The sequence below is a fragment of the Thamnophis elegans genome, chromosome 16 (assembly GCF_009769535.1).
Source record: "Thamnophis elegans isolate rThaEle1 chromosome 16, rThaEle1.pri, whole genome shotgun sequence".
NCBI lineage: Eukaryota > Metazoa > Chordata > Lepidosauria > Squamata > Colubridae > Thamnophis > Thamnophis elegans.
Genome location: NC_045556.1, coordinates 33,301,267 through 33,327,998, shown reverse-complemented (window position 1 = coordinate 33,327,998; position 26,732 = coordinate 33,301,267). Strand labels below are relative to the sequence as shown.

At 43.8% G+C, this 26,732-nt stretch overlaps 1 protein-coding gene across 1 annotated transcript in view; it reads right to left on the bottom strand.

Annotated features, from left to right (window-relative positions):
• Window positions 1-1,885: 1,885 nt before the first annotated feature.
• Window positions 1,886-26,732, bottom strand: part of AKNA (AT-hook transcription factor) — a 33,615-nt gene continuing 8,768 nt past the window's right edge. The window contains exons 2-7 of the mRNA XM_032233219.1: window positions 16,501-17,117; window positions 12,852-14,002; window positions 7,464-7,538; window positions 3,389-3,545; window positions 2,026-2,180; window positions 1,886-1,912 (exon numbers count right to left, since the gene is read on the bottom strand). Coding sequence (XP_032089110.1) covers window positions 1,886-1,912; window positions 2,026-2,180; window positions 3,389-3,545; window positions 7,464-7,538; window positions 12,852-14,002; window positions 16,501-16,774 — 1,839 coding nt within the window. The 5' untranslated portion in view covers window positions 16,775-17,117. The remainder of the gene's footprint in view (window positions 1,913-2,025; window positions 2,181-3,388; window positions 3,546-7,463; window positions 7,539-12,851; window positions 14,003-16,500; window positions 17,118-26,732) is intronic.

The window sequence follows — 26,732 nt, the reverse complement described above, 5'->3', positions numbered from 1 at the left end:
TCCCACCTGGAGGTGGCGGCAAGAGCAGCGCGTTGTTGTTGTTGTTGAAGAAGACGCCGGGGCCAGCCTGCTCGTCCATGGCTGGAGCCGTCGTCGCGGGCGGGAGGGACCTTCCGTTCTTCCTCCGCACTTCGCCCGCGCGGTCGTTACAGTCGCTGCTGACGTCCGCCACCGCCGCTTCCCTCGTCCGTCTCGATTGCTGGCCTCGCTGGAGTCAATTGCAAAACCGCGTTCAGCGCTTTGAGGACCTGAGGCATCTTGGGAAATGCAGTTCCCTATCGGAAAGAATGGAGTAGCTGCGAATTTGTAACAACAGAAGATAATAACTTGGTGCTTCGCAGGTTACGAAAATCTCAAGTTTGATTTGCACACTGTTTTTTAAAAGTTAGATAAAGAAATTATGCTGTGAAAGCGACTAGAAAGCCTCCCCTCCCCTTCCTGTGTGCGAGAAAGGGAAGGAGAGGAAGGAAGGAGGGAGGGGGGAAGGAAAAGAAGAAGGGAGGGGGAGAAGATGGAAGGAGAAAAGATGGATGGAAGGAGAAAGAATGGGAGGAGAAGGAGGAAGATGGAATAAAAAAAGAAGAAAAAGAAGAAGGAAGGGAGAAAAGAGGGAAGGAGGTAGGAAGAAAAGGGGAAGAGAGGGAAAGAGCAGAAAGACAAAGAGGATGAAGTTGATAGGCAAGAGGAAAGAGGAAGGAAGGAAAAAAGAAAAAGGGAAGGAGAGAGGAAAGAAGAAAAAATGGAACTAGAAAGGAAAGAAGGGAGGGAGGGAGGAAAGGGGAAGACAGGGAAAGAGCAGAAAGACAGAGAAGGTGAAGGTAGATAGGCAGAAGGAAGGAAGAAGGAAGAAATAGGGAAGGAGGGAAGGAGGAAGGAACAGAAGCGAAGAGGAAGAGAGAAATGGAAAGAGCAGAAAGACAGAGAAGGTAGATAGGCAAAAGAAATGAAGCTGAAAGAATGGAAGGAGGAAGGAAGAGGAAAGGAGGAAGGGAGTGAGTGAGGAAAGAAGAGAGGATGGAAGGAGAAAGGAAGGAAGAGAGGGAAAGAGCAGAAGACAGATAAGGTGAAGGTAGATAAGCAAGAGGAATGAAGGAAGAAGTGAGGAGTCTTGAGGAGGGGGAAAACATTTAGTGACCAGAGTTACAATGGCATTGAAAAAAGTGACTGATGAACAAAGAAGTTACTAAGCAGGTATGTTAAATAATTTGTTTTTGGTTTATTAAATACAATTATATTGCAATTATATATTTTTGTAGTTTAAACTATAAATTGCGCAAAATTATGTTTTTGTCGAAGTGACACACAACGCGAGTTATGCTCGATTTTTTGCCGATTTTTGACACACCACCCCAAAAAGGTTGCCCATCACTGATCTATGCTGACTCTGTAAACCACTTAGAGGGGGCTGTAAAGCACTGTAAAGCGGTATATAAGTGCTTCTGTCTGTCTGTCTGTCTGTCTGTCTGTCTGTCTGTCTGTCTATCTATCTATCTATCTATCTGTCTATCTATCTATCTATCATCTATCTATCTATCATCTATCTATCTATGGCTATGTTTATGTGTGTGGGGGTTGCAGCATAACTCTGGAAGTCCTTGAGCAATTTCAATCAAACTTGACACACAGATGACTTACTCTCTGGAAACAAATACTGTGGGGTAAGATACCCCTAACACCCCTTGTGTTTGTGTGTGTGTTCTGTTAAAATACAGCCTGTTGTGCCGTAAAATGGCTTCTTCTGTAATGGAGTTGCCATGGTAACCACTTCACAGTACTCCACAAGGGAGCTCCCTCTGGTAAGGGGGAAAATCCAACAGTAGAAATTACGTTTGGTCTGGGCATTTTCAACAAGGCTTTGATTATTTTGAGGACAAATGTATGCCTTCTAGTGGCGCAGGGAAAACATTTGTAACTAATTGTCACCAAATCAGGGCTTTTCCTGTCTAATACAGGATTAAGGTAAATCAACACGTGGGTTATCAGCTAGTTTGAAATGTAAAAAAATGTAAAATGTAAAAACCTTGCCTCGGTCTGAAATTTACTTGCTTGGACAGCTAACAATCGTGTCAGTTGATCTCCCAAGAAAGGTGTTTGGCTGGAAATAGGACGATCTGTTTCGGAAGAAGCGATGCCTGTGGAATTGCTCAAGGATGAGTGTTGCGCCGGCTGCCTGGGAGATCCTGCAACACAAAAAATTATAAATCCTGCTTAAAATCCAGCTCAATTCATGGAGGGCAATACCTTCAGGTGTGATCATTGATTTATTGGCAACAATAGAGGAATGTGAGGTCCTTGGTGCCCTCTGAGCTTGGTGGCTTTCTTGCAAACGTTTCGTGACCCAGCTAGGTAACATCATCAGTGCTAGAAGGCAATGGGATTTGCAGAGGAGAGGAGAAGGGAGAAAGAAGAGGAGGAAGAGGAAAAGGAGGAGGAAGAGGAGTGTAGGATCTTTGTTGCTCTCTGAGCTTTCTTGCAAACATTTCATAACCCAACTAAGTAACATCATCAGTTCTAGAAGGGGGTGGGCTTTGTGGAGGAGAGAAGAAAGGGAAAAGGAGGAGGAGGAGGAGGAAGAGGAGGAGCAGTATAGGGTCCTTAGTGTTCTGTGCTTGGTAATTTTCTTGCAAATGTTTCATGACCCAACCAAGTAACATCATCAATGCTAGAAGGGAGTGGGCTTTGTGGAGGAGAGAAGAAAGGAGAAAGAAGAGGAGGAGGAGGAGGAGGAGGAGGAGGAGGAGGAGGAGGAGTGTAGGAACCTTGGTGCTCTCTGAGCCTAGTGATTTTCTTGCAGATGTTTCATGACCCAACTAGGTAACATCATCAATGTTAGAAGGGAGTGGGCTTTGTGGAGGAGAGAAGAAGGGAGAAAGAAGAGGAGGAGGAGGAGGAAGAGTGTAGGGACCTTGGTGCTCTCTGAGCCTGGTGATTTTCTTGCAGATGTTTCATGACCCAACTAGGTAACATCATCAAAGCTAAAAGGAAGTGGGCTTTATGGAAGAGAGCAGAAGGAGGGAAAGAGACAGAGGAGGAAAAGGAGGAGGAGGAAGAGTATAGGATCCTTGGTGCTCTCTCAGCTTAGCGGTTTTCTTGTGGACATTTCAAGACCCAATTAGGTAACATCATCAGTGCTAGAAAGGAGTGGATTTCCCTCCCTATTTATCTACAACTAGCTCAGTGCAGCTGGGAGTGTTCTTGGTGGTTGTTGAGAGAGTTTGTTCTCCTTCTCAGTCTAGTCCATGAATTCCCAGCTGCACCCTACCCAGGTACGACTGGAGTTGAACATTGGAGAGGTTCTCCAATGAATTACTCGACCGCTGTTGCCCCTACTGGCAATGCTGTTTCTTCCAAGATGAAGGAAGACCAGATGCAAATGTCTCAAACTTACCTTCACCTTGACCACTCATGGATGCGTGGCTGGTGCGCGTTGTGATCTCAGCGGATCTGATTTGAGGGATGCTGAAGGTGACCACTTTGGATGCCTCGGATATTCTCCCCATTGTAGCAGCTTGGCTGGGCTTCGGGGGGTCGCTGTATAAGCGTACCTGAAAGGGAGGGGGAAAAGTGAGAAGAACCGTTCTATCTTGCTCAATAGTAGCAACTGTGAGAGGGATCTTGGAGTCCTAGTGGACAACCATTTAAATAGGAGCCAGTCGTGTGCAGCAGCTGCCCAAAAAGCCAACACAGTTCTAGGCTGCATCAACAGAGGGATGGAATCAAGATTACGTGAAGGGTTAATACCACTTTATAATGCCTTGATAAGGCCACACTTGGAATATGGCATTCAGTTTTGGTCACCTCGATGTAGAAAAGATGTGTAGACTCTAGAAAGAGTGCAGAGAAGAGCAACCAAGATGATTTAGGGGACTGGAGGCTAAAACAGATGAAGAACGGTTGCAGGAACTGGGTATGTCTAGTTTAATGAAAAGAAGGACTAGGGGAGACATGATAGCAGCCTTCCAATATCTCAGGGGCTGCCCCAAAGAAGAGGGAGTCAAGCTATTCTCCAAGGCACCTGAGGGCAGAACAAGAAGCAATGGGTGGAAACTAATCAAGGAGAGAAGCAACTTAGAACTAAGGAGGAATTTCCTGACAGTGAGAACAATTAATCGGTGGAACAACTTGCCTCCAGAAGTTGCGAATGCTCCAACCCTGGAAGTTCTTAAGAAGATGTTAGACAACCATTTGTCTGAAGTGGTGTAGGGTTTCCTGCCTAGGCATGGGGTTGGACTAGAAGACCTCCAAGGTCCCTTCCAACTGTTATTCCAGACTCACATGGATTCTGCTAGGTTTTAGCTCCAAATCCATTCCCTTTCGGGCTGAAAATAGGGACCTTCCCTTTTGCTCCTTTAATTTGTGTTTCAATTACACGTCAAACTTGGAAGCCTGGGTTTTATAAATGGCTGCAAACTTTACCTGCTTTCTTTGGTCCCCAACTGTCATCGTCCTCCGAACCGCACGAGTGGAGGTGAATTCTAAGCCTTTTTCTCCTGCTTATGTTTTAGCGGCTAGAACTGGATGTCTGAAACTGGCCCACATCTTCAGTTGCCACAGCCAGCTCTCCTTCAAATCTCCTGAGATGTCTCCATAAACTAAGCATTGTGACTGCATGAGAGCATCATGGTGGGAAGGACCTCCCCCCCCCAACAAACAAGGAAAACCTAGATTTTTCAGCAAAGGATGGGGAAATAGGACAAGAATGTGTAAAACAATGACTGTCCAGAAGATGAGCTCCAAAGATAATGCTTCCCTTTTTTTAAGGGAAAAAAGAAATCTATCATCTATCTATCTATCTATCTATCTATCTATCTATCTATCTATCTATCTATCTATCATCTATCTATCTACATCTATCCATCTATCCATCTATCCATCTATCCATCTATCCATCTATCCATCTATCCATCTATCCATCTATCCATCTATCCATCTATCTATCCATCCATCCATCCATCCATCCATCCACCCACCCACCCACCCACCCACCCACCCACCCACCCACCCACCCACCCACCTACCTACCTACCTACCTACCTACCTACCTACCTACCTACCTACCTACCAGTGGTGGGATTCAGCCAGTTCGCACCTATTTGGGAGAACCGGTTGGTAACTTTCTAAGTAGTTCAAAGAACTGATTATTGGAAGAAATCTCCTTTTGTTTTTTTCCACTTTACAGGGCTAATCCTGTAAGGAAGGCAGGAAGGAAACATTCTGGTGTTGTTTCTAGCCTAATCTTTATTGACCTGCTTACAGAAACTGCCTCTCTGGTTAACCCTTATTCCATTGTAACAGCTAAAGCAAAGCACCCATCGACGTGAGTGACTTTGAGTTGGCTACGCCCACATGGTTACATGGCCACTGGGCCATGCCTACCCAGCTGGTCATTAGGACAGAGAACCGGTTGTTAAATTATTTGAATCCCACCACTGCTACCTACCTATCTGTGTGTGTGTATTCCAGCATAACTCTGGAACGCCTCGAGCAATTTCAACCAAACTTGGTACACAGATGATTTACTCTCTGGAAACAAATACTGTGGGGGTAAGACAACCCTAACACCCCTCGGGCTGTGTGTTCTGTTAAGATGCAGCCTGTTGTGCCTTCAAATGGCTTCTACCGTACTGCCATAAAATGGCTTCTACTGTATAGCGCCGTGGACGGTAACGGCTTCAAGGTACTCCACAAGGGGGCTCCCTCTGGTAAGGGGGGGGAAATCCAACATTAGAAATTGCGGCAACGTTAATGGAAGTGGGGGGGGGGATAAATAAATACTGGGGCAGCGCCGGGTAATCAGTAAATCAATTATAAAAAGTAACGAAAACGAAAACGAAAAAAGCATGTACGGCCACAATGGAATCCAAAATTTATTTTGCCAAGGAAGGGAGAAAATCCCCCCCCCCAAAAAAATGTTTCATCATCTTTTTGATAACGTGATGACCAACATTGGTTGCAACATTCCAGTTGTGAATTTTACTAGGGTTTTTATAAAGTGGTACTAAGACTTGATTCTATGCCTCTGTGAGACACACAACAAGGAGGGAAGAATCTGTCACAATTTGGAGACGCAGGAAGTCGGCGCACAGAGAACAGCCAGTTGCAAATGCGTTCTTAGCGGGCATGTTTTCAATCCCCCCCCCTCCTCTTTGCACTTCCTGTTCAAGGCAAAACTGGCTGAGTCATCTTAAGAAAGAAACACCCGCGCTTCCTTCTCTCCCCTTGAAAAGTACAATTCTCTTTTCTTCTTTTCAATAGCCCTAAAGACTTCCTGGAGATAAATTCTTTGCAGAATGGTAGAGCCAAAGACAGCTTTAAAAGCCGGCCAGATCTCATTGTATCGGCAGACTCTTGGGAGGGTTTTGAACCGCGAAGATTTCTGACTTAACAATTATTTTCGAAAAGCAGCCACGAAGAGAAGACGAATCTGAATTCTACTTTTGAAATGAAGTAAAGCTGGGTTTTTTAAAAGAAATGAATCAGAAGCAGGGGTCTTCATATAATAATAAGGTGAAGCAGTAATCAGAGGGGAAATCAGAATCCGAATAGAAAGAGCACTTATATACCACTTCATAATGCTTTTGCAGCCCTCTCTAAGCAGTTTGCAGAGTCAGCCTCTTGCCCTCCAACAATCTGGTCCTCATTTTAGCAACCTCGGAAGGATGGACGGCTGAGCCAACCTTGAGCCCGTCAGCATTGAACTCCTGGCAGTGGGCAGAGTCAGCCTGCAATCCTACATTCTAATCACTGCACCACCACGGAAGGAAGGAAGGAAGGAAGGAAGGAAGGAAGGAGTAGCCCTTAGCCCTTTGATATATATCCTGCTTCACAGTGCTTTATAACCCTCTCTAAGAGGTTTACAGTCAGCCTCTTGCCCCCAACAATCTGGGTCCTCATTTTTACCCACCTCAGAAGGATGGAAGGCTGAGTCAACCTTGATCCGGTCAGGATCAAACACCTGGCAGTAGGCAGAGTTAGCCTGCAATACTGCATTCTAACCACTGTGCAAGGAAGGAAGGAAGGAAGGAAGGAAGGAAGGAAGGGAGTAGCCCTTAGCCCTTTGATATATATCCTGCTTCACAGTGCTTTATAGCACTCTCTAAGAGGTTTACAGAGTCAGCCTCTTGCCCCCAACAATCTGGGTCCTCATTTGACCCACCTCAGAAGGATGGAAGGCTGAGTCAACCTTGATCCGGTCAGGATCGAACTGCTGGCAGTAGGCAGAGTTAGCCTGCGATACTGCATTCTAACCACTGTGCAAGGAAGGAAGGAAGGAAGGAAGGAAGGAAGGAAGGAAGGAAGGAAGGAAGGAAGGAAGGAAGGAAGGAAGGAAGGAAGGAAGGAATAGCAATTGCACTTAGACTTATATACCACTTTATAGTGCTTTACAGCCCTCTCTAAGCGGTTTACAGAATCAGCCTCTTGCCCCCCCCCCGCCAACAATCTGGGTCCATATTATCTGGTACCTTGGCACTCAGCCGCAACCGGTCGATGGTATTCTCTGCTTCGGCGTACTTGGTCAGAAGTTTGTGGTAGTCTTCCTAAAAGGATGATGAAGAGAACACGGAATTTCATTTACACGCCCCTTCTGGAATAGGAAATGCTCTGAGGGCGTATGTATGGCACAGAGCATATGGTCATAAGTATGAGTCAGTGGCCAAGCATCTGAATCTTGATCCCATGACCATGGGGTTGCTGCAAAGGTCGTTATGTGTGAAAAACGGCCCTAAGTCATTGTAACCTTGAAGGTACACTGAGAGCTTCTGCACCAAAGACAAATTCCTTGTGTGTCCAATCACACTTGGACAATAAAGAATTCTATTCCATTCTACTCTACTCTATTCTATTCTTCTATACTACATTTCATTCTCTATTCTACTCTGTTCTATTCTATTCTACTCCTACTCTACTCTATATTTCATTCTCTATTCTACTCTGTTCTACTCTACTCCTTTTCTACTCTACTCTACTCTCCTCCTATTCTATTCTATATTCTATACTATACTATATTTCATTCTCTATTCTACTCTGTTCTATTCTATTCTACTCTACTCCTACTACTCTCTATTTCATTCTCTATTCTACTCTGTTCTAGTCTATTCTACTCTACTCCTACTCTATATTTCATTCTCTATTCTACTCTACTCTCCCCTCCTCCCATTCTATTCTATATTCTATTCTATATTTCATTCTCTATTCTACTCTGTTCTATTCTATTCTACTCTACTCCTACTACTCTCTATTTCATTCTCTATTCTACTCTGTTCTAGTCTATTCTACTCTACTCCTACTCTATATTTCATTCTCTATTCTACTCTACTCTCCCCTCCTCCCATTCTATTCTATATTCTATTCTATATTTCATTCTCTATTCTACTCTGTTCTATTCTATTCTATTCTACTCCTATTCTATTCTATTCTATATTCTATTCTGTTTCATTCTGTTCTATTCTACCCTACTACTCCCCAACTTTACTCCTATATTTCATTCTCTATTCTACTCTGTTCTACTCTAGTCCTTTTCTACTCTACTCCATTCTATTCTATTCTATGTTTCATTCTCTATTCTACTACTCCACTCCTTTTCTATTCTACTCTACTCCTATTCTATTCTATATTCTATTCTGTTTCATTCTATTCTATTCTATTCTACCCTACTACTACTCAACTCTACTATATTTCATTCTCTATTCTACTCCTTTTCTACTCTACTCCATTCTTTTCTCTTCTCTTCTCTTTATGCTATTCTATTATTCTATTCCATATTCTATTCTGTTTCATTCTCTATTCTACTACTCTACTCCTTTTCTAGTCTACTCTATTCCTATTCCATTACATTTTCTATTCTATTCTACTCTATCCTACTCTATTCTACTCCTATTCTATTTTACTCTACTCTACCTCTGTCCTGTCCTATTCACTGTTGTCTTAAGAGCTACCTGTATATGTTCGAGCCGGATACTAGAAGCCAAGGACTGAATAGCTACGAATGGTGTTTTAACCTTGAAGGATGCACATACAAAGAGATTGGGGGGGGGGGGGGGGGAAGTAGAGGAACACACACACTTACACAAAGAGGGAAAATGCTCCTGATGCGTGTAGGTTGTGGCCTCCCTCTGCTTAGATTGATGCAGACACGCGGAGGGTGCATTAAACAGCTTTCTTTTGGCTAGTGGCCTAGATTTTTTTTCATTGATGGCTTCAGAGAGGGAACCCGCACTCACGTGGATGAGCAAATCTCCAGACCAGCGAGAAGAATCATCACAATCCATAATAAAACACATTTGTGCAAATTGAAAAGTCTCTCCGGCAGGCAGAAGTGGTTTCCCCCCCCCCCTCTCCCTAATGCTTCTCTGTTACGTGGGAGAAAAATTCGCCTGGAGGAATTCTAACTTACAACGGTTGTGTTTTAGTGGCAACAGCACCGAAAAATGGGACTCGGGGTTGTGTTTTGCCGTCACGACTCCCAAGGCATTCCCCACCCCCACCCCGGGATCAAAATTTAGACGCCTGGCAAAGCATTTTGGATAAAAATATGGTGGCTTATTCAAAATATTCTTAAAAAGAGGATAAAGTTTACCCCTCAGTTATTCTTGTTAGGTATAATTACAGATTGTACAGTTATAGAGACTAACTTGATTCTGAATTTAACATCGGCAGCAAGATTGTTGGTGGCGCAGTACTGGAAGAAGGAAGAATTGCCTACTATCCAAGAATGGACGTTAAAAGTAACAAACTTAGCAGAGATGGCTAAAATATCAGCATACCTCAAGGACCATTCAGATGAGAAATACAAGCTGGAATGGGGAAGATGGATTGACTATACTCAAAATAAGTATGGGACTAAGAAATTTCAGATAGCTGATGAATGAATGAACAAGGAATGTTACAACATATTTAAAGTTAGCTTTACAAAAGGGGAGTTAAAGTATAAGCGAAGGACGAGGCTAAAGTTAGTTTATTTTAGTGTATGATTGCTAAATGTTTATACCCTGTATTTGCTCTGGGAGGTTGGGGGGGAGGGGGGGAGGGGATGTGGGATTGGGGGGGAGGGAGGGAAGGGGAAAGGTATATAATTGTAAAACTTATTAAAACTTTTAATTAAAAAAAAATTAGACGCCTGGCCACAGTGTGCCACGCAATTCCCCTTCCTCGACCTCCCGATGAGCCACATCAAGCCAGATTCGCTGAGCAAGGGCGTTGCTGATTTAATGATGGCAGCGATGCGCTTAACGACTGCGGCAAGAGAAGTGTCGTAAGACACTTTTCGCAAATTCGCTTCGCTTAGAGACAGAAATTTGGGGCTGAATTACCGTCGTAATTCGAGGACAATCCGTGTTTGTTCCTTTGACCTTCGCTTGCAGTTTAGAAGGAGAGAACGGTGCAGAATCCCTGGTCATACGGGCAGTCCTCTAGTTACGACCACAATGGAGCCCCCAATTTATGTCGCTAAGCGAGACAGTTCTTAAGTGAGCTGCGCCCCGTTTTACGACCTTGCTTGCGGCAGTCATTCAGCGAAGCACTTCCGTTGTTAAGTCAGTCACACGGTTGTGAAGTGAATTGACTTCAATTTTCAGAAGGTCACAAGAAGGGATCTTAAAACATGGCAACCGTCATAAATTGAGCCGGTTTCCAAATGTCTGAATTTTGATTATGGGGAGGCTGCAATGGTCATAAGTGTGAAAAAATGGTCATAAGTCACCTTTTTCAGTAACTTAGAATAGTCACTAAATAAACTACTGCATAGAGACAGTTTCTGCACGGTTACGTGATTTATATATGGATGCTTGCAAACTGATTCATATTTATGACGGTCCCTGTGTCCCGGAGTCACGTAATTCCCCCTTTTGCGTCCTTCTGACAAGCCAAGTCAGAAGAGAAGCAAGGAAAGAAGCAGCTTAGAACTAAGGAGACATTTCCTGACAGTTAAAATAATTAACCGGTGGAACAACTTGCCTCTAGAAGTTATAAATGCTCCAACACTGGAAGTTTTAAAGAAGAGATTGGACAACCACTTGTCTGGTGTAGTGTTTCCTGACTAGGCAGGGGGTTGGACTAGAAGACCTCCAAGGTCCCTTCCCACTCTTTTTTATTAAGTTTTTTTAATTTAAAATTTTCAAAACAAACACAACACAAAGAATCCTCCTTCTTTACATACTGTAGAAAGTGAGTTGCAAAGAGGAGTCCAAATTTGATTAAGGAGATGATTAGTGGACTGATACCTACGAGACTCTTCTGCCACATAGCTCCCTTAGACCAATAAGATCGCACAGGATGGGCCTTCTCTGGGTGCCATCAGCTGGCCAATGCCGGCTGGCGACGCCTCGGAGTAGGGCCTTTTCTGTTGCTGCTCCGTCCCTATGGAATGAGCTACCCCCAGAGATCCGGACCCTACCCACTCTCATGGCCTTCCGTAAAGCTATCAAAACCTGGCTTTTCCGGCAGGCCTGGGGCTGTTGACCTTTTGATTGAGGTCCAGCCCCCCTTTGACTGGGTGCATTTTGTATTTCTTCTTAATCTTGTTGTATCTTATTGTTTTAATCCTTTTTAATACTTTTCATTTCTGTAAGCCGTCCGGAGCCCTCTGGGATTGGGCGGCCTATAAATTCAATAAATGAAATGAAATGGCAGAAGACATTAAAATGTTTTGCTACTGGAAAGACACAGGTTGATAGATCGAAGTGTATAATCTAAAACTACTTAAATTTAGTGACAATAGATATGGTAAAATAAACAACCGATAATGATAAGAATGTCTGCGTATGTATTGGTATGACAAGTAGTAATTGGATATGAATATTGAATGGTACCTATGAAAGGAAGATTAGAAATTATTTGGTTATATATAAAGGTTAATAAAAAAAAGAACTAAGTTGAATTTAGCTAAGTTTTGATTATTGGGGGGGGGGAAATGCTATGATAATGGATAGAGTTAAATGAAGGAGGGATATATATATGCATATGCTGTATATGTATATGTATATGTATTTAATAGATTTATAGGCCGCCCAATCCCGGAGGACTCTGAGTGGCTTACAGAAAGTAAATTATAAAATATGTTGTATTTGTGCTGATAAATAAATAACAAAAAAGGCAACAGTAAAAATATAGGGTTTCTGCCTGGATGGTCTCTTGTGACGAGCCGAAGGACAGAGAATGGAAGTAGTGTATATGTATATGTATATGTGTGTGTGTGTATATATATACACACACACACACACACACAAACACACATATGCATATGCATGGGTACAACATAAGGAAATTGGATGTAAATTGTAAACAGTCATTTGGAAAGGAGGATTTGAAATTTTTGTTACTAAATATTATTGACGTTTAGTCAGAATAGGCCATAAGGATATAGTGTTATTGGAGGATATTAGAAATAACAAATGAAATGCCAGTATGGGGTCAGGTTTTAAATCTTGGTACATTTTATGATGAAGGACGTTTAAAGAATTGAAAATGAAGGTATGATGATGGTAATATGTATAAAAATATCTGATTCAAAATACTTGAGTTAATACGAATTTTGTGACGACAGTGGAAGAGAGGCACAAAAGCTTTTTGTAACCAACTGATGCACCTTCTAACTCTTGTTATTCTCACGATCTATTCTAATTCTTCTAATGGTCAAATGGCAGGTTCAATGAACAACTGTGTGACTCACTTCCCAGCTGCAGAGTGTGACTCGCTTCTCAAAAGGGGCCAAGACAAGTTGTAAAACTGGGGCAAAACCCACTTCAGCGATTCTTCACTTAATGACATCCATTGGGGGGTGGGGCTCGGTTGTAGTCGCAAGTCGGGAATTTGTTCGGGAAGAGAATTTTTGGGATGTGTCCAGGAGACGTTACCTGAAGCTGATGCACGAGCTCCGTAGCCTGTCTGGGGGATTTCAGCTCCTCCGGAATAACAGAGATGGCAGGCGTGGGACACTTATGGGGAGATCCTTCCCCGCTGCTCATCAGTACCTCTCGGACAATCTCGGCAGGGGACTTGAAGATGACTGGCTTCCTAACCTCTTTCCGGAAAGCTGGAGAGGACTTTCCTTGAGGTGGCTGGTAGCTTTGAGGGAACTTGACTCGGGGTTCCACTTTGGATAGATCTGGTAATGGGTAGTTGAGTCTCCCTCGGCCGTACTGTGTGACTTCTCTCGTCCCAGAGTTTGACCGAATCTCTCGGTCCGGTTCTTTCAAAGCAAGATGTCCAGATTTTTTCTGGCTGGTCCTTCGTTGAGGGCTCAAAGATCTGGACTGCCTTGGACTTTTTGACCACAGCCCATGGGGTATGTCTGCTTTCAACTTGCACATTCGCTTCTCCAGTTGGCTATCAACTCGTTTGGAGGTGTGGGACATCTGCGTTGTCCCTCTCGAATCCAGAGTTCCTTCCTCGGTATGGTTGAAAGCAGGCTGGTGGATGGTTGGAGCGACCTCCTCTGGAGGTTCTTTCTCAAGAGGTTGTCCCAAGTTCTCCATCCAGGATAACTCTGGACAAGTCTCGGCATCGATGCCTGGATAATTCTGAAGGTCTTCTAGCGATTGGAAATCCAAGAGTCGCTCATTGTACGGCAAGGAACTTGCCAGAGAACTGCTCCCGTGACTTCCCAGGTTTCTTCCTGACTCCCAGGAGAACTTGGGATCTTCAGGGAAGTCCAGGCCATCCTCACCCAGAATTTGAGGTTCAATTTCCAGTTGGGTGCACATGGGAGGAGGACCACAGGGAGAAGGGCTGAGATTGGAGTTTTCAGAGAGCCCATCGTCCCCATTATTGGAGGCAAAGCTGCATTTATACAAAGCGAGGGGGTCTTGAAGGATCTCAGGACTGGGACTGAAGTCTGAACCATACTGGCCCTCAAAAGAAAGTTCAGGATGGACATCCTCCTGGCTGCCAAAGTCCCATGTCCCTCTGGATTTCTCAGGTTCAGAGTTGTCTTCTTTATGCCTTCTATCTAGCTGCAAGTAAGACCTCATGCCAAGATCCTTGGGACTTCCTTTCTCCTCTAAACCTGGGAAAGGACATAATATTAGAAGATCGATCTCACCTTGTCCTAATTGTCAACCCATTCCAACCCATCTTTTTAACCTTATAGTTCAGGGCGGCTAACACAATGTCAAGCCCACAGTCATATTCCTTTTAGGATCTTTGGCCTGCCACACTTTCTATTATTCTACTATGCATTTTCTATGGTGGGAAAATGGGAGGAGGGATTGTACAAAGTTAGATGATATGTAGCCATAACAACATTCTTTCTAGAAAGCCAAGGTCATCCTTTGTCTCTGCACCTCTGCACCTGACTGGAAGTGGATGGTGGAATTGCCAGTGTGGCAGTGGAAGATTGAACCATGTGATGGACTTGTGGGTGTGGGGGCAAGATCATGAACTTTCAACTGAGCGGGAACCCCGGGAAGCTTTCAGATTCGGGTTTTCCCAGATGTGCCAACATGGCTCTCTTAATAAATTGGAACTTTGAGCAATGCTTTGCCTTGGACTCTGATTTAATTTCAGGCTTTATTTGGATTGCTGACACACAACTCAAAACATTACACTTTGTTCAAAGTGAATAACCCCAAATGAAAGATGTATCAAAAGTCGATACTTATTGAGTCGCTCATCTGCACCCCTAAAACTATCTGGTTTGCTTCTGCAACCCAACAAGACAGAGACAGACTTCAGAGGATAATTAGATCTGCAGAAAAAACAAGGGCTACCAACCTGCCTTCCATTGAGGACCTGAACACTGCAGGAGTCAGAAAGAGGGCTGTGAAAATATCTACAGACCCCTCGGACCCTGGACATTAATTGTTTCAACTCCGACCCTCAAAACGACGCTAAAGAGCACTGCACACCAGAACAACTAGACACAAGAATAGTTTTTTTCCTGAATGCCATCACTCTGCTAAAAAAAATAATTCCCTCAACATTGTCAAACTTATTCACTAAGTCTGCATTACTATTCTTCTTCTCTTCCTTCCTAATCCCTATCTCTTCCCTCTTATGACTATAACCATGTTACTTGTACTTTTAAAATTTATATTGTTTTATTTGTTTCCTAGCATAATTTGATTGCTTATTAGTAACCTATGACTATCACTAAATGTTGTATCTTAAGATTCTTGACGAATGTATTCTATTTTATTTTTCTTTATGTACACTGAGAGCTTATGCGCCAAAGACAATTTCCTCGTGTGTCCAATCACACTTGGCCAATAAAGAATTCTATTCAATTCCATAAAAGAGTTGGAAGAGACTTTGGAGGTCTTCTAGTCCAACCCCCTGTTTGGGCCAGTATCTGAAATGCCCATAAAATAACAGAAAATGTTTCGCTTCTCATCCAAGATGAGAAGTGAAACATCTTCAAAGAAAAACAAGGAAGTTCAGTTGCCTCTTGAAAAAGCACCTTTGGGCAGGGGTGAAATTCAGCAGGTTCTGGAGAACTGGTAGTGGAAATTTTGAGTAGTTCGGAGAACTGGCAAATACTACTTCTGGCTGGGCCCAGAGTGGGGTGGGAATGGAGATTTTGCAGTTTCCTTCCCCTGGAGTGGGGAGGGAATGGGGATTTTGCAGTATCCTTCCCTGGAGTGAGGTGGGAATGGAGATTTTGCAGTTTCCTTCCCCTGGAGTTGGGAGGGAATGGAGATTTTGCAGTATCCTTCTCCTGGAGTGGGGAGGGAATGAGGATTTTGCAGTATCCTTCCCTGGAGTGAGGTGGGAATGGAGATTTTGCAGTTTCCTTCCCCTGGAGGTGGGAGGGAATGGAGATTTTGCAGTATCCTTCCCCTGGAGTTGGGAGGGAATGGGGATTTTGCAGTATTCTTCCCTGGAGTGGGGAGGGAATGGAAATTTTGCAGTTTCCTTCCCCTGGAGTTGGGAGGGAATGGAGATTTTGCAGTATCCTTCCCTGGAGTGGGGTGGGAATGGAAATTTTGCAGTTTCCTTCCCCTGGAGTGGGGAGGGATTGGGGATTTTGCAGTATCCTTCCCCTGGAGTGGGGAAGGAATGGGGATTTTGCAGTATCCTTCCCTGGAGTGGGGAGGGAATGGAAATTTTGCAGTTTCCTTCCCCTGGAGTGGGGAGAGAATGGGGATTTTGCAGTTTCCTTCCCTGGAGTGGGGTGGGAATGGAAATTTTGCACTTTCCTTCCCCTGGAGTGGGGAGGGAATGGGGATTTTGCAGTATCCTTCCCTGGAGTGGGGTGGGAATGGAAATTTTGCAGTTTCCTTCCCCTGGAGTTGGGAGGGAATGGAGATTTTGCAGTATCCTTCCCATGGAGTGGGGAGGGAAAGGAGATTTTACAGTATCCTTCCCCTGCCACGCCCACAGAACTGGTAGTAAAAAAAATTGAATAGTCCCTTTGGGACAATGACAAGTTGGCTATCCAGAACATCTGCTTTGAACTATTGATTCGTTATCTTCTCTGAATGTGCAAAAACTCTACTCCAATTCAGATATAACTCCAAATAACCTCACCTGAGATTTGGGTCCCTAATTTCCTGTGTTACTCACCAGGCAGGGGATGTGCAGCATTGGTATCTCCTGCACCTTCAAGCTCTTGAAGTTCGCCGAGATCAAAACCTTGCTGGCCTTCTTCCAAAAGGTGTTGATAGTCCTTCAGCTCCCTCAAAAGTTCTTCGTCCTCCAGCATCTCCTGGGAAGAAGACAAGGTCCAGCAGTCCAAATTCCCAACCAGGCTGTTTTCTCCTAACTGGAAGTCTCCCTCTCTTCTCCCCTCAACTTTTTCTGACTCCTTCTCCTTGGTAGGGCTTCCTCTTCTGGCCATCCCTGCATTCCCAAGAAGGGTAGCTAATGGCGCGAATGGGCGTGGAATAATTTCCTCGGTGCAGAAAAAGAAAGGTAAGTCATTTGGGCCTTTTCGCCCCGAGTTTTCTGCCAAGAAAGCGGGTCACACGGAGCCGTCATTCAGTGCTTCCCTCCAAAGGAGAGCGATGGAATAAATAACAGCGGAGAAAAACGGGTTTAGATGAGGTCCAAAGTTGCATGGTTTATCCATAGGCTGCCGATAAGAAGGTGGATGCTTCGGATTTTCTCTTGGTGGAGAACTTGCAATTCTCAAGGTAGCTTTACTGGTCTTCCGGAGACTCTCTCAATCTGGGAAGTGTCACCTGCACAGAGAGAGAGAGGGGAAAAGATTGAGAAAGAGAAGAAAGGAAAAAAGAGATGTCACTTTGATCAAGTCCACCTTTTCCTTTGATCCTGCTCGTCATCACTCCTTGGGCCTCAAGGGTTTATTATTCCCAACTGGAATTCTACCTGTGAAAAGCTCCGGAAGGTATTCAATGAAATGCTCTGCATTTGGCAGGGGGCTGACCAACGTGTGGAATAAGCCATGCGACAAAGCTCAAAATCTACAAAGGCTTCCCTGAAGCCTCCTGAAACCAAAAAAATGGGGCGCAGGGGAGCGCCGCACCCCCCCCCATGCTCCCTCCATGCATGCACATGCGTGCATATCCTGAAAATCAGAGACCCCAAAATCAGCTGGCCGGAGGGAGGTGCATACACATGCGCAATGGAGCTGAGGTGGGTGACATCTCGCGTGCCCGCAAAGAAGGCTCCATGTCCCACCTGTGGCATAGGTTTGCCATCGCGGTGCCAGATCATCACATCCCCAAACAATGCAATACAATAATATAATAGCAGAGTTGGAAGGGACCTTGGAGATCTTCTAGCCCAACCCCGTGCCTAGGCAGGAAACCCTCTACCGTTTCAGCTCCTCTATCTCAAGGGAAGGCATCGCACGGGGGAACGAAGGAAGCGATACAGAGGCACGTTGGAAGCCTCCTTCAAGTCCCTGGCAATCGGCCCTGCCTCGTGGGAAATCCTGGCACAAGACCGATCGACACGCTGATCCACCAAGGCTGCCAGACATCTGAGGGCAGAAGGACCACCGTGGCACGAGGGAAGCGAGCACTCCGCCAAGCCAGAGCTGCAAATGCTACAACAGTGGTGCCCACCCATGTCTTCCTTCCCCGACATGTGGCAGAATATTTCGTGCCCACAGAGGCCTTACCAGCCACCTGCTGACACGTTGTGGACAGCCCACAACCGGTTAGATGTCAAGGCCCTCTTCGCACACGGCGGACGAATAGTCATCCCAACGGATTTCTACCTCCGAGCGTGTTAAAAGCTCTGGAAGGTATTAAGTGAGGCTAATCTTGAATTAAACGCCTTAAAAGCTAAGTCATGAATATTCAGAGAGTGGAAGCTTCTATATTTGAAACGGGCCGAGAGGAGTTAAGCGTGGTTCCAGGAAGTCCCTCCCCTCCCCCCCCGCCCCGCTCGTCTCTCTGTGCAGCTGGAGATGCACAGATGTTGCTTCAGGCAGTGCCATTTACCGCACAAACACAAAAGTGGCAGTCGAAACCCCCTCCCCTTCCCCTCTCATCACATTTGTCCCGGCAGAATGACTGCATTGATTCCACCGTTAAGATGAAGTTCCCCCCACTCTAGCGAGTCGCCTAGAAGAGAATGGATGCTTCTGAATGCACGCTCTAATCAACCTCCTCCTTCTTTCTTGGCCTGTTTAATGAAAAGAAGGATTGGGAGGAGGCATGATAGCAGGGTTCCAATATTTGAGGGGCTGCCACAATGAGGAGGGGGTCAACCTATTATCTAAAGCACCTGAGGATAGAACAGGAAGCAATGGGTGGAAACGATCCAAGGAGAGAAGCAACTTAGAACTAAGGAGGAATTTGCTGACAGTGAGAACAATCAACCAGTGGAAGGGCTTCCCTCCAGAAGTTGAAAATATATTTGTTCGGAAACTCAAAAATATTGGATGAAAATTTGGAAATGGATACAACAAATTACAGAGTACAAACCTGAACCCTTTCTGCTGGGAATACCCAAGGGGAAATATAGAAAGAAAATTAAATACATACTAATACCTGTTGACTACAGCTAGAATAATGTTTGCCCAATGTTGGAAACAAAGAAATATTACCCCAGATGAATTAGTGATTCAGAAAATTGTAGGTGCAGAAATGGACAAATTAACATTAAGATTAAAGGACAAAGAAGAGTCTGAATATTATGAAATTTGGGATAACTGGTATAAATGGTTGCATAACAGGAATAAAGTTAATTCAGCCAAGAAACAACAGAGAAATGTATAGAACTGTAGATGAATGTATATAAATATAGAAGCTATATAAGATTGATATATACAGGTGTGATGACATAACAATGTTAATGTGATGATTGCAAGATGTTATAGAGGGGGAAAAACCATAAAAAATCTGCTTTGAAAATATATATATTACAAGAAAAATCATACATTACAATTTTTTAAAGGCCTGGTGCCAAGTGCCAACCATAACATCACAAGGAATTCAACTTCATAACAAATGCAACATTCTTTTTTCTTAAAAGAAAAAAAGGTCTTATGATGCGTTTGCAAAAGGAGAAAAAGAAAATCAGCAAACCCAGCTGCTGAATCAAGTGATCGAAACGGGACGGGGGATATACAGGAGAAAGCAAGGAATTTTGGAGGCTTTCTGAGGGCGGAAGCGTAGTGAGAAAAAATATGTTTGGCAGAAATCGTCGCAGAAATGTAATCAGATTTGCAGATTCTGTAAGGATTTGCAGAAATGTGGACGGTTTTAGCACCCAGTGGATGATATTGTTTTCCCACTCCTAGAGAAACACAGAGATAAGATTTTTATTTTCCCCCTGATGATTTAAACCAAGCAATTTATTTTGAATCTGTTGCCTTCATTTCCGTGTCCTGCACCCCTTTGGCATCTTCGCTTTGCAGATCTTACGGAAGTAGAGCTGGCCACTTCCTCCCACCCCAATTCAGATTTCTTCAACCTGGGGTCCTCAGCCTAGGGGGACAGCCATACTGGATTGAATTCTTACAAACAGAGAAGAAGTGATAGAGGGAGTTGAAACTGCAGGAACCTTGGGGGAGAGTCACCATGTCATATTAGAATTCAACATAATACAAACACAAGCAACAGAGCATAATGACACCAGAGTCTTAGATTTTGAAAGAGCTGATTTTAATAAACGCAGAGAGAACTTGGGAAAGATTCTTGGGAAAACAACTCAAGAATCATGGGAAACTCTGAAAAATATGACCATAAAAGCCCAGATCAGCGCAATACTAATGAGAAATGAAACTTCAGGGAGTTGTAGACAAGAAAGTCCTCTTCCATGGATGGTGAGGCTTTTAAGAAGAGACTGGACCACCTGCCCCAAATATTGGCGTCAGATAAGGAAGTGGCTCGAAGAGATAGCAATAGCAATAGCAGTTAGACTTATATACCGCTTCATAGGGCTTTCAGCCCTCTCTAAGCGGTTTACAGAGTCAGCATATTGCCCCCCCACCCCTAGTCTGGGTCCTCATTTTACCCACCTCGGAAGGATGGAAGGCTGAGTCAACCTTGAGCCGGTGAGATTTGAACCACCGAACTGCAGATAGCAGTCAGCTGAAGTGGCCTGCAGTACTGCACCCTAACCACTGTGCCACCTCGGCTCTTAACTGAACATAGGGTAGAGTTGAAGCTGGAATTGTTCCTCCTGGGAATCTTTGATGGGAAAATGGAGAAAAAATTATGCTGCACGTATTAACCGCAAGCAGAACCTTTTTAGCACAGAATTGGAAACAAACAGATACGCCGTCAGACCCAAATATAAGAAGGAAAATCTATGAATGTGCAGAGATGGATAGGGAAACGAAGGCGAGGGAAGAAACCGAGTACTATCAAATTTGGAATAGATAGTATTCCTGGCTTGAGAGTAAGCATAAAACATAAGGTTACAAAGAGCAAAAGCATAATAGATAGTGTGTTTAAATAAGCATATAACTTAGGATAATGATGTAGAGATAGAATTTTTCGTAAATAAAGATTGTTACGAAAGATATGGATACAGATATGGAAAGTGTAAATTTGTTTTTTTGTGTGTGTGTTTGGTCTTTTAAATGTTAGAAAACTCAATAAATACTATTAAAAAAGTGAAGTGAGTGGACAGCCACTTGTCCAGAGTCTCATGATTGATCAGGGGGTCGGACTAGAAGACTTCCAAGGTCCCTTCCAACTCCGTTATTCTGTTCTTTTCTAAATTATAGATCTGTTGGGGAAAGTTGTTTGCTGTTTTCATTTTTGAGATATCGAAGGAGGATTGTCGGCTGAAGTCACTTCTACAATCTTAATTTTCGGGACTCCATCTTTGCGTAGCTGCCAAAGGATTTTGGGAAACGGTCATCCCGCTTTCAAAATCTCTCGGCTTTCTCTCCACTTCTCTATAAAAGCAAGCGCATCTGAGTGGCCCTGGGTGATGAACCATTTAAATAAATAAAAATAAAAATAAGTTCTCCTTCAATGCTGCGAAACTTCAATAAATTTCACAGCATTCTGGCGAAATTTTCTTTTGAGGAAGGCCAGAAAAACAAGAGGAAGTGTTTTGTATGTCTTTAAAAGTAGGGCTCCACATTTTAAGCAACCGAGGCTATGAAGGAGGGTAAATTTGGCCGGGGGAGAGAATAAAAAAATCTTGCTGGATTTGTATGCTCAGGTTCCATGCTTCTGTTTATTACATCCTGGTGCTTTTAGATAAGGATTTTCTAGAGCAATTGCCTGCCTCAATTTTTACACTGTTCCAAGGAGCCTGAATAGGAATATTTTTTTTAAAATAAAAATTGTATCCCCCTTTATTATTTTTAGGAATAACTCAAGACAGGAACATATCCAAAATACCTTCCTCCCCCTATTTTTCCCATAACAACAACTCTTTGAGGTAAGCTGGGCTGACTGAGAAGGGCTGGCTGAAAGGTACCCAACTGCCTTCCATGCCTAAAGCTGGACTAGAACTCACCGGCTCCTGGTCCCAAACTCACCCAACTGCCTTCCATGCCTAAAGCTGGACTAGAACTCACCGGCTCCTGGTAATTGTCCCAAACTCACCCAACTGCCTTCCATGCCTAAAGCTGGACTAGAACTCACCGGCTCCTGGTGATTGTCCCAAACTCACCCAACTGCCTTCCATGCCTAAAGCTGGACTAGAACTCACCGGCTCCTGGTGATTGTCCCAAACTCACCCAACTGCCTTCCATGCCTAAAGCTGGACTAGAACTCACCGGCTCCTGGTAATTGTCCCAAACTCACCCAACTGCCTTCCATGCCTAAAGCTGGACTAGAACTCACCGGCTCCTGGTGATTGTCCCAAACTCACCCAACTGCCTTCCATGCCTAAAGCTGGACTAGAACTCACCGGCTCCTGGTGATTGTCCCAAACTCACCCAACTGCCTTCCATGCCTAAAGCTGGACTAGAACTCACCGGCTCCTGGTGATTGTCCCAAACTCACCCAACTGCCTTCCATGCCTAAAGCTGGACTAGAACTCACCGGCTCCTGGTGGTTGTCCCAAACTTACCCAACTGCCTTCCATGCCTAAAGCTGGACTAGAACTCACCGGCTCCTGGTGGTTGTCCCAAACTCACCCAACTGCCTTCCATGCCTAAAGCTGGACTAGAACTCACCGGCTCCTGGTGATTGACCTAAACTCACCCAACTGCCTTCCATGCCTAAAGCTGGACTAGAACTCACCGGCTCCTGGTGATTGTCCCAAACTCACCCAACTGCCTTCCATGCCTAAAGCTGGACTAGAACTCACCGGCTCCTGGTGATTGACCTAAACTCACCCAACTGCCTTCCATGCCTAAAGCTGGACTAGAACTCACCGGCTCCTGGTGATTGTCCCAAACTCACCCAACTGCCTTCCATGCCTAAAGCTGGACTAGAACTCACCGGCTCCTGGTGATTGACCTAAACTCACCCAACTGCCTTCCATGCCTAAAGCTGGACTAGAACTCACCAGCTCCTGGTGATTGGCCCAAACTCACCCAGCTGCCTTCCATGCCTAAAGCTGAACTAGAACTCACCAACTCACTGACCAAACTGGCTACCATTTGCATCTGTAAATTTATAATTTATAAATCTGTACCTCATTTGTATTGTATTCTAAAATAGAAGAGAGTTAGAAATATCTTCCATTTGTAACTCTTTTCTATGTTTCCCCCATGTAATTTTGGTTGTTTTTTGTTTTTTTTACTTATTTCCACATAGGAAAGGATAGAAGAATAAATGTTTTGTGGATCATTTATTTGGAACTGCCACTGCCCCAGGTCCCATTTTTATATATTTCCAAAATCCGTGAATGTTTGCTTGTTCTAAGCCTCTCTGGAAAGCTGCCACGATCTTCATCTCCAAAGTGAATTAATATGCTGGTTTATTTTAGTTGGTTGGGGTTTTTTTCCTTCCCACCCTGGATTCCCCATCTGAATCTGTCTGCTGTCACCTTAAGTGGCCAGGGAGCTCCAGTCGGTAATCTGAGGACTGTGCAGAGAGGTTGCTTGGATTTTATTTTAGTTTGAGGTTGCCTTGGTAATTCAACAAAGGTCCTGGATGCTGTGGGGAGCATACAGAAGGTTCTTTGCATCAGATTTTGGATCTCCTCCAGGCAGTGATCCAACATTTGGCCAACAAGGTTGAGATAGGAGAAAGAGAGAGAGAGAAGGGGAGAGAGAGAGCAGAGAGGAGAGAGATAGAAAGATTGTGTTTTATGTGTATGAGAGAGGGATTGCAAGACAGATAGTGACAGAGAGAGAGACACACACAGAGAAAAAGATATAGAGACAGAGAACAGAGAGAGAGCAGAGAGGAGAGAGATTGTGTTTTATGTGTATGAGAGAGGGATTGCAAGACAGATAGTGACAGAGAGAGAGACACACACACAGAGAAAAAGATATAGAGACAGAGAACAGAGAGAGAGCAGAGAGGAGAGAGATTGTGTTTTATGTGTATGAGAGAGGGATTGCGAGACAGAGAGAAAGAGAGAGACACAGATAGAAAGATATTGAGAAAGACAGACAGAGAGAAAGCAGAAGGAGCTAGACAGAGACAGATTGTATTTTATGTGTGTGAGAGAGGGATTGTGAGACAGACAGAGATAGAGAGACACACAGAGAGAAAGATATAGAGACAGAGAGCAGAGAGGAGAGAGATAGAGAGATTGTATTTTATGTGTATGAGAGAGGGATTGCGAGACAGATAGAGACAGAGAGAAAGAGAGAGACACAGATAGAAAGGTATTGAGACAGAGAGACAGAGAGAGGAAGCAGAGAGGAGCTAGAGAGAGAGATTATATTTTATGTGTGTGAGAGAGGGATTGTAAGACAGACAGAGACAGAGAGAAAGAGAGAGACACAGAGAGAAAGACAGAGAGACAGAGAGAGCAGAGAGGAGAGATAGAGAGATTGTGTTTTATGTGTATGAGAGAGTGATTGCGAGAGATAGAGACAGAGAAAGAGAGAGACACAGATAGAAAGATATTGAGACAGATAGACAGACAGAGAGCAGAGAGGAGAGAGAAAGACAGAGAGGCAGAGAAAGAGAGAAACACACACACACACACACACACACACACACACAGACAGGGATAATTGTGTGCAGCAAGAATAAAATTCAATAGAAGATACTAAAACAACCTGCAATTGAGGTAGAAAACCACAAACGCTTTAAAATGGAAAAAATAAACCTGTCAATTGCCAGAAAACATTTGCACCCAATTAATTCTACTGTAAGCCAGGTCACAGAAATGCAAAACCCAGGATGTTGGTTGGACTCAAGATGATCCGAGTCAGACCGACAGCCTGAAAAAAAACAGACCTGAAGTGTGAAGAGGAAGCTCAGAATAAATAAAAAGACCTGTTGCCAAACTAAAAGCAGAATTGCCAAAGACCGTAATGGAGAAATAGGCCATGGGGGGGGGGGGGGGGGAGAAGAAGCTGTCTAACCACAGAGGAGTGAGAAATACATCAGCGGAATAGCGAAGTTAAAGAACGCCTTGCAGGCTGCAAAAGAGACCTCAAGAAGCAGCTCTGCAGAGGACAATTTCGCTTGGTGCAAAATCTCTTAGCGGCTCAGCAACCTTGGTTTCGAAATTGCTTTGAGCATCAGAAGTGAACACCGTGACATTAGTCACTCTGAAATGCTCAGAGATGGAATTCTGGCTGCAGAGATTTTTTTTTAATTAAAAGTTTTAATGAGTTTTACAATTATATACCTTTCCCCTTCCCTCCCTCCCCCCCAATCCCACATCCCCTCCCCCCTTCCCCCCCCTCCCACAGCAAATACAGGGTATAAACATTTAGCAACCATACACTAAAATAAACTAATTAGCTTTAGCATAATCCCTCGCTTGTACTTTAACTCTCCTTTTGTAAAGCCAACTTTAGATAAGTTGTAACATTCCTTGTTAGTTCATTCATAAGCTATCTGAAATTTCTTAATCCCATATTTATTTTGGATATAATCAATCCATCTTCTCCATTCCAGCTTGTATTTCTTGTCTGAATGATCCTTGAGGTATGCTGATATTTTAGCCATCTCTGCTAAATTTGTTACTTTTAACGCCCATTCTTGAATGGTAGGCAATTCTTCCTTCTTCCAGTACTGCGCCACCAACAATCTTGCTGCCGTTGTTAAATTCAGAATCAAATTAGTCTCTATAACTGTACAATCTGTAATTATACCTAACAAGAATAACTGAGAAGTAAACTTTATCCTCTTTTTAAGAATATTTTGAATAATCCACCATATTTTTATCCAAAATCTTTTTTTACAAGTCCACCATATATGATAATACGTAGCATCAACACAATCACATCTCCAGCATTTCGGTTGAAAGTTTGAATACATACAAGCTAATTTTTTAGGATCCAAATGCCATCTATAAAACATCTTGTAAAAATTCTCTCTGGCTGTAGAGATTTTTGAAGCTATGGGTTTCTTCCAGATATTAAGCCCTCAAAGAATACCCCGGGACTTCCAGGCAGAAGACACAAAACATACAAAACCTTTGCCAGACCAATCCTCGAATACAACTCGTCTGCCTGGAATCCACACTGTATATCGGACATTGATACAATTGAGCAGGTCCAGAGGTATTCCGTAAGAAGAGTCCTCCACTCCTCTGCTCACAACAGAATTCCCTATGCCACCAGCAGGGGTGGGTTCCTGGTGCCATTACTACTGGTTCAGCGCCTGAAAATTTTGTGAGTTGTCCCCACTCTATTGGGGCACAAAGAATCAGAACCACCAGTTAGGTTGCTGCATAGAAGGTTGATTGATTCACTGGTTCACAAGAATCTTGTCAACTAAAAGTTCATCAAAACTAATTTGGCTCCAGATAAGGGTCAATGGAATTCAGAAGGGGTTCAACTTGGATAGTTTGTGGCAACGTAAGGACTCTAGGCTGTTGATTTGCTTAACTCTACCCACAGCTCTGCCTGTTCTTTTTCTACACATACATACATTGATCGATGCATTTTGGAAGCCTTTTGACCTGAGCTCTGAGAAGCATTTCGGAAGCTCTTAAAAAGGCAGAAGGGACAGCCAAGGGGATAAAAAAAAGATAATTTAATTACAGTGACACTGACTAAATGCCAAACATGTCCAGTTCAAGACAGAATATCTAGTTTGATTAGCTAAATAAGTCACGTGTTCAATTCTTCTCCAGATGAGGCTCAGAGATAGACCCATCTGAAATTCTGGACAGCTGCCTTCCATCCCCAAAACTGGACAGCTGATGGCCTCAACCAATAAAGTCACAACGTTCTCTATTCCTATTGTTCCAAAGCACGTTGCATTTTTAAAGATTGCCAGTTGAGTGACACAAATGCAAGCTGTAAGGATAATAGGACATGAGTCTTCCTC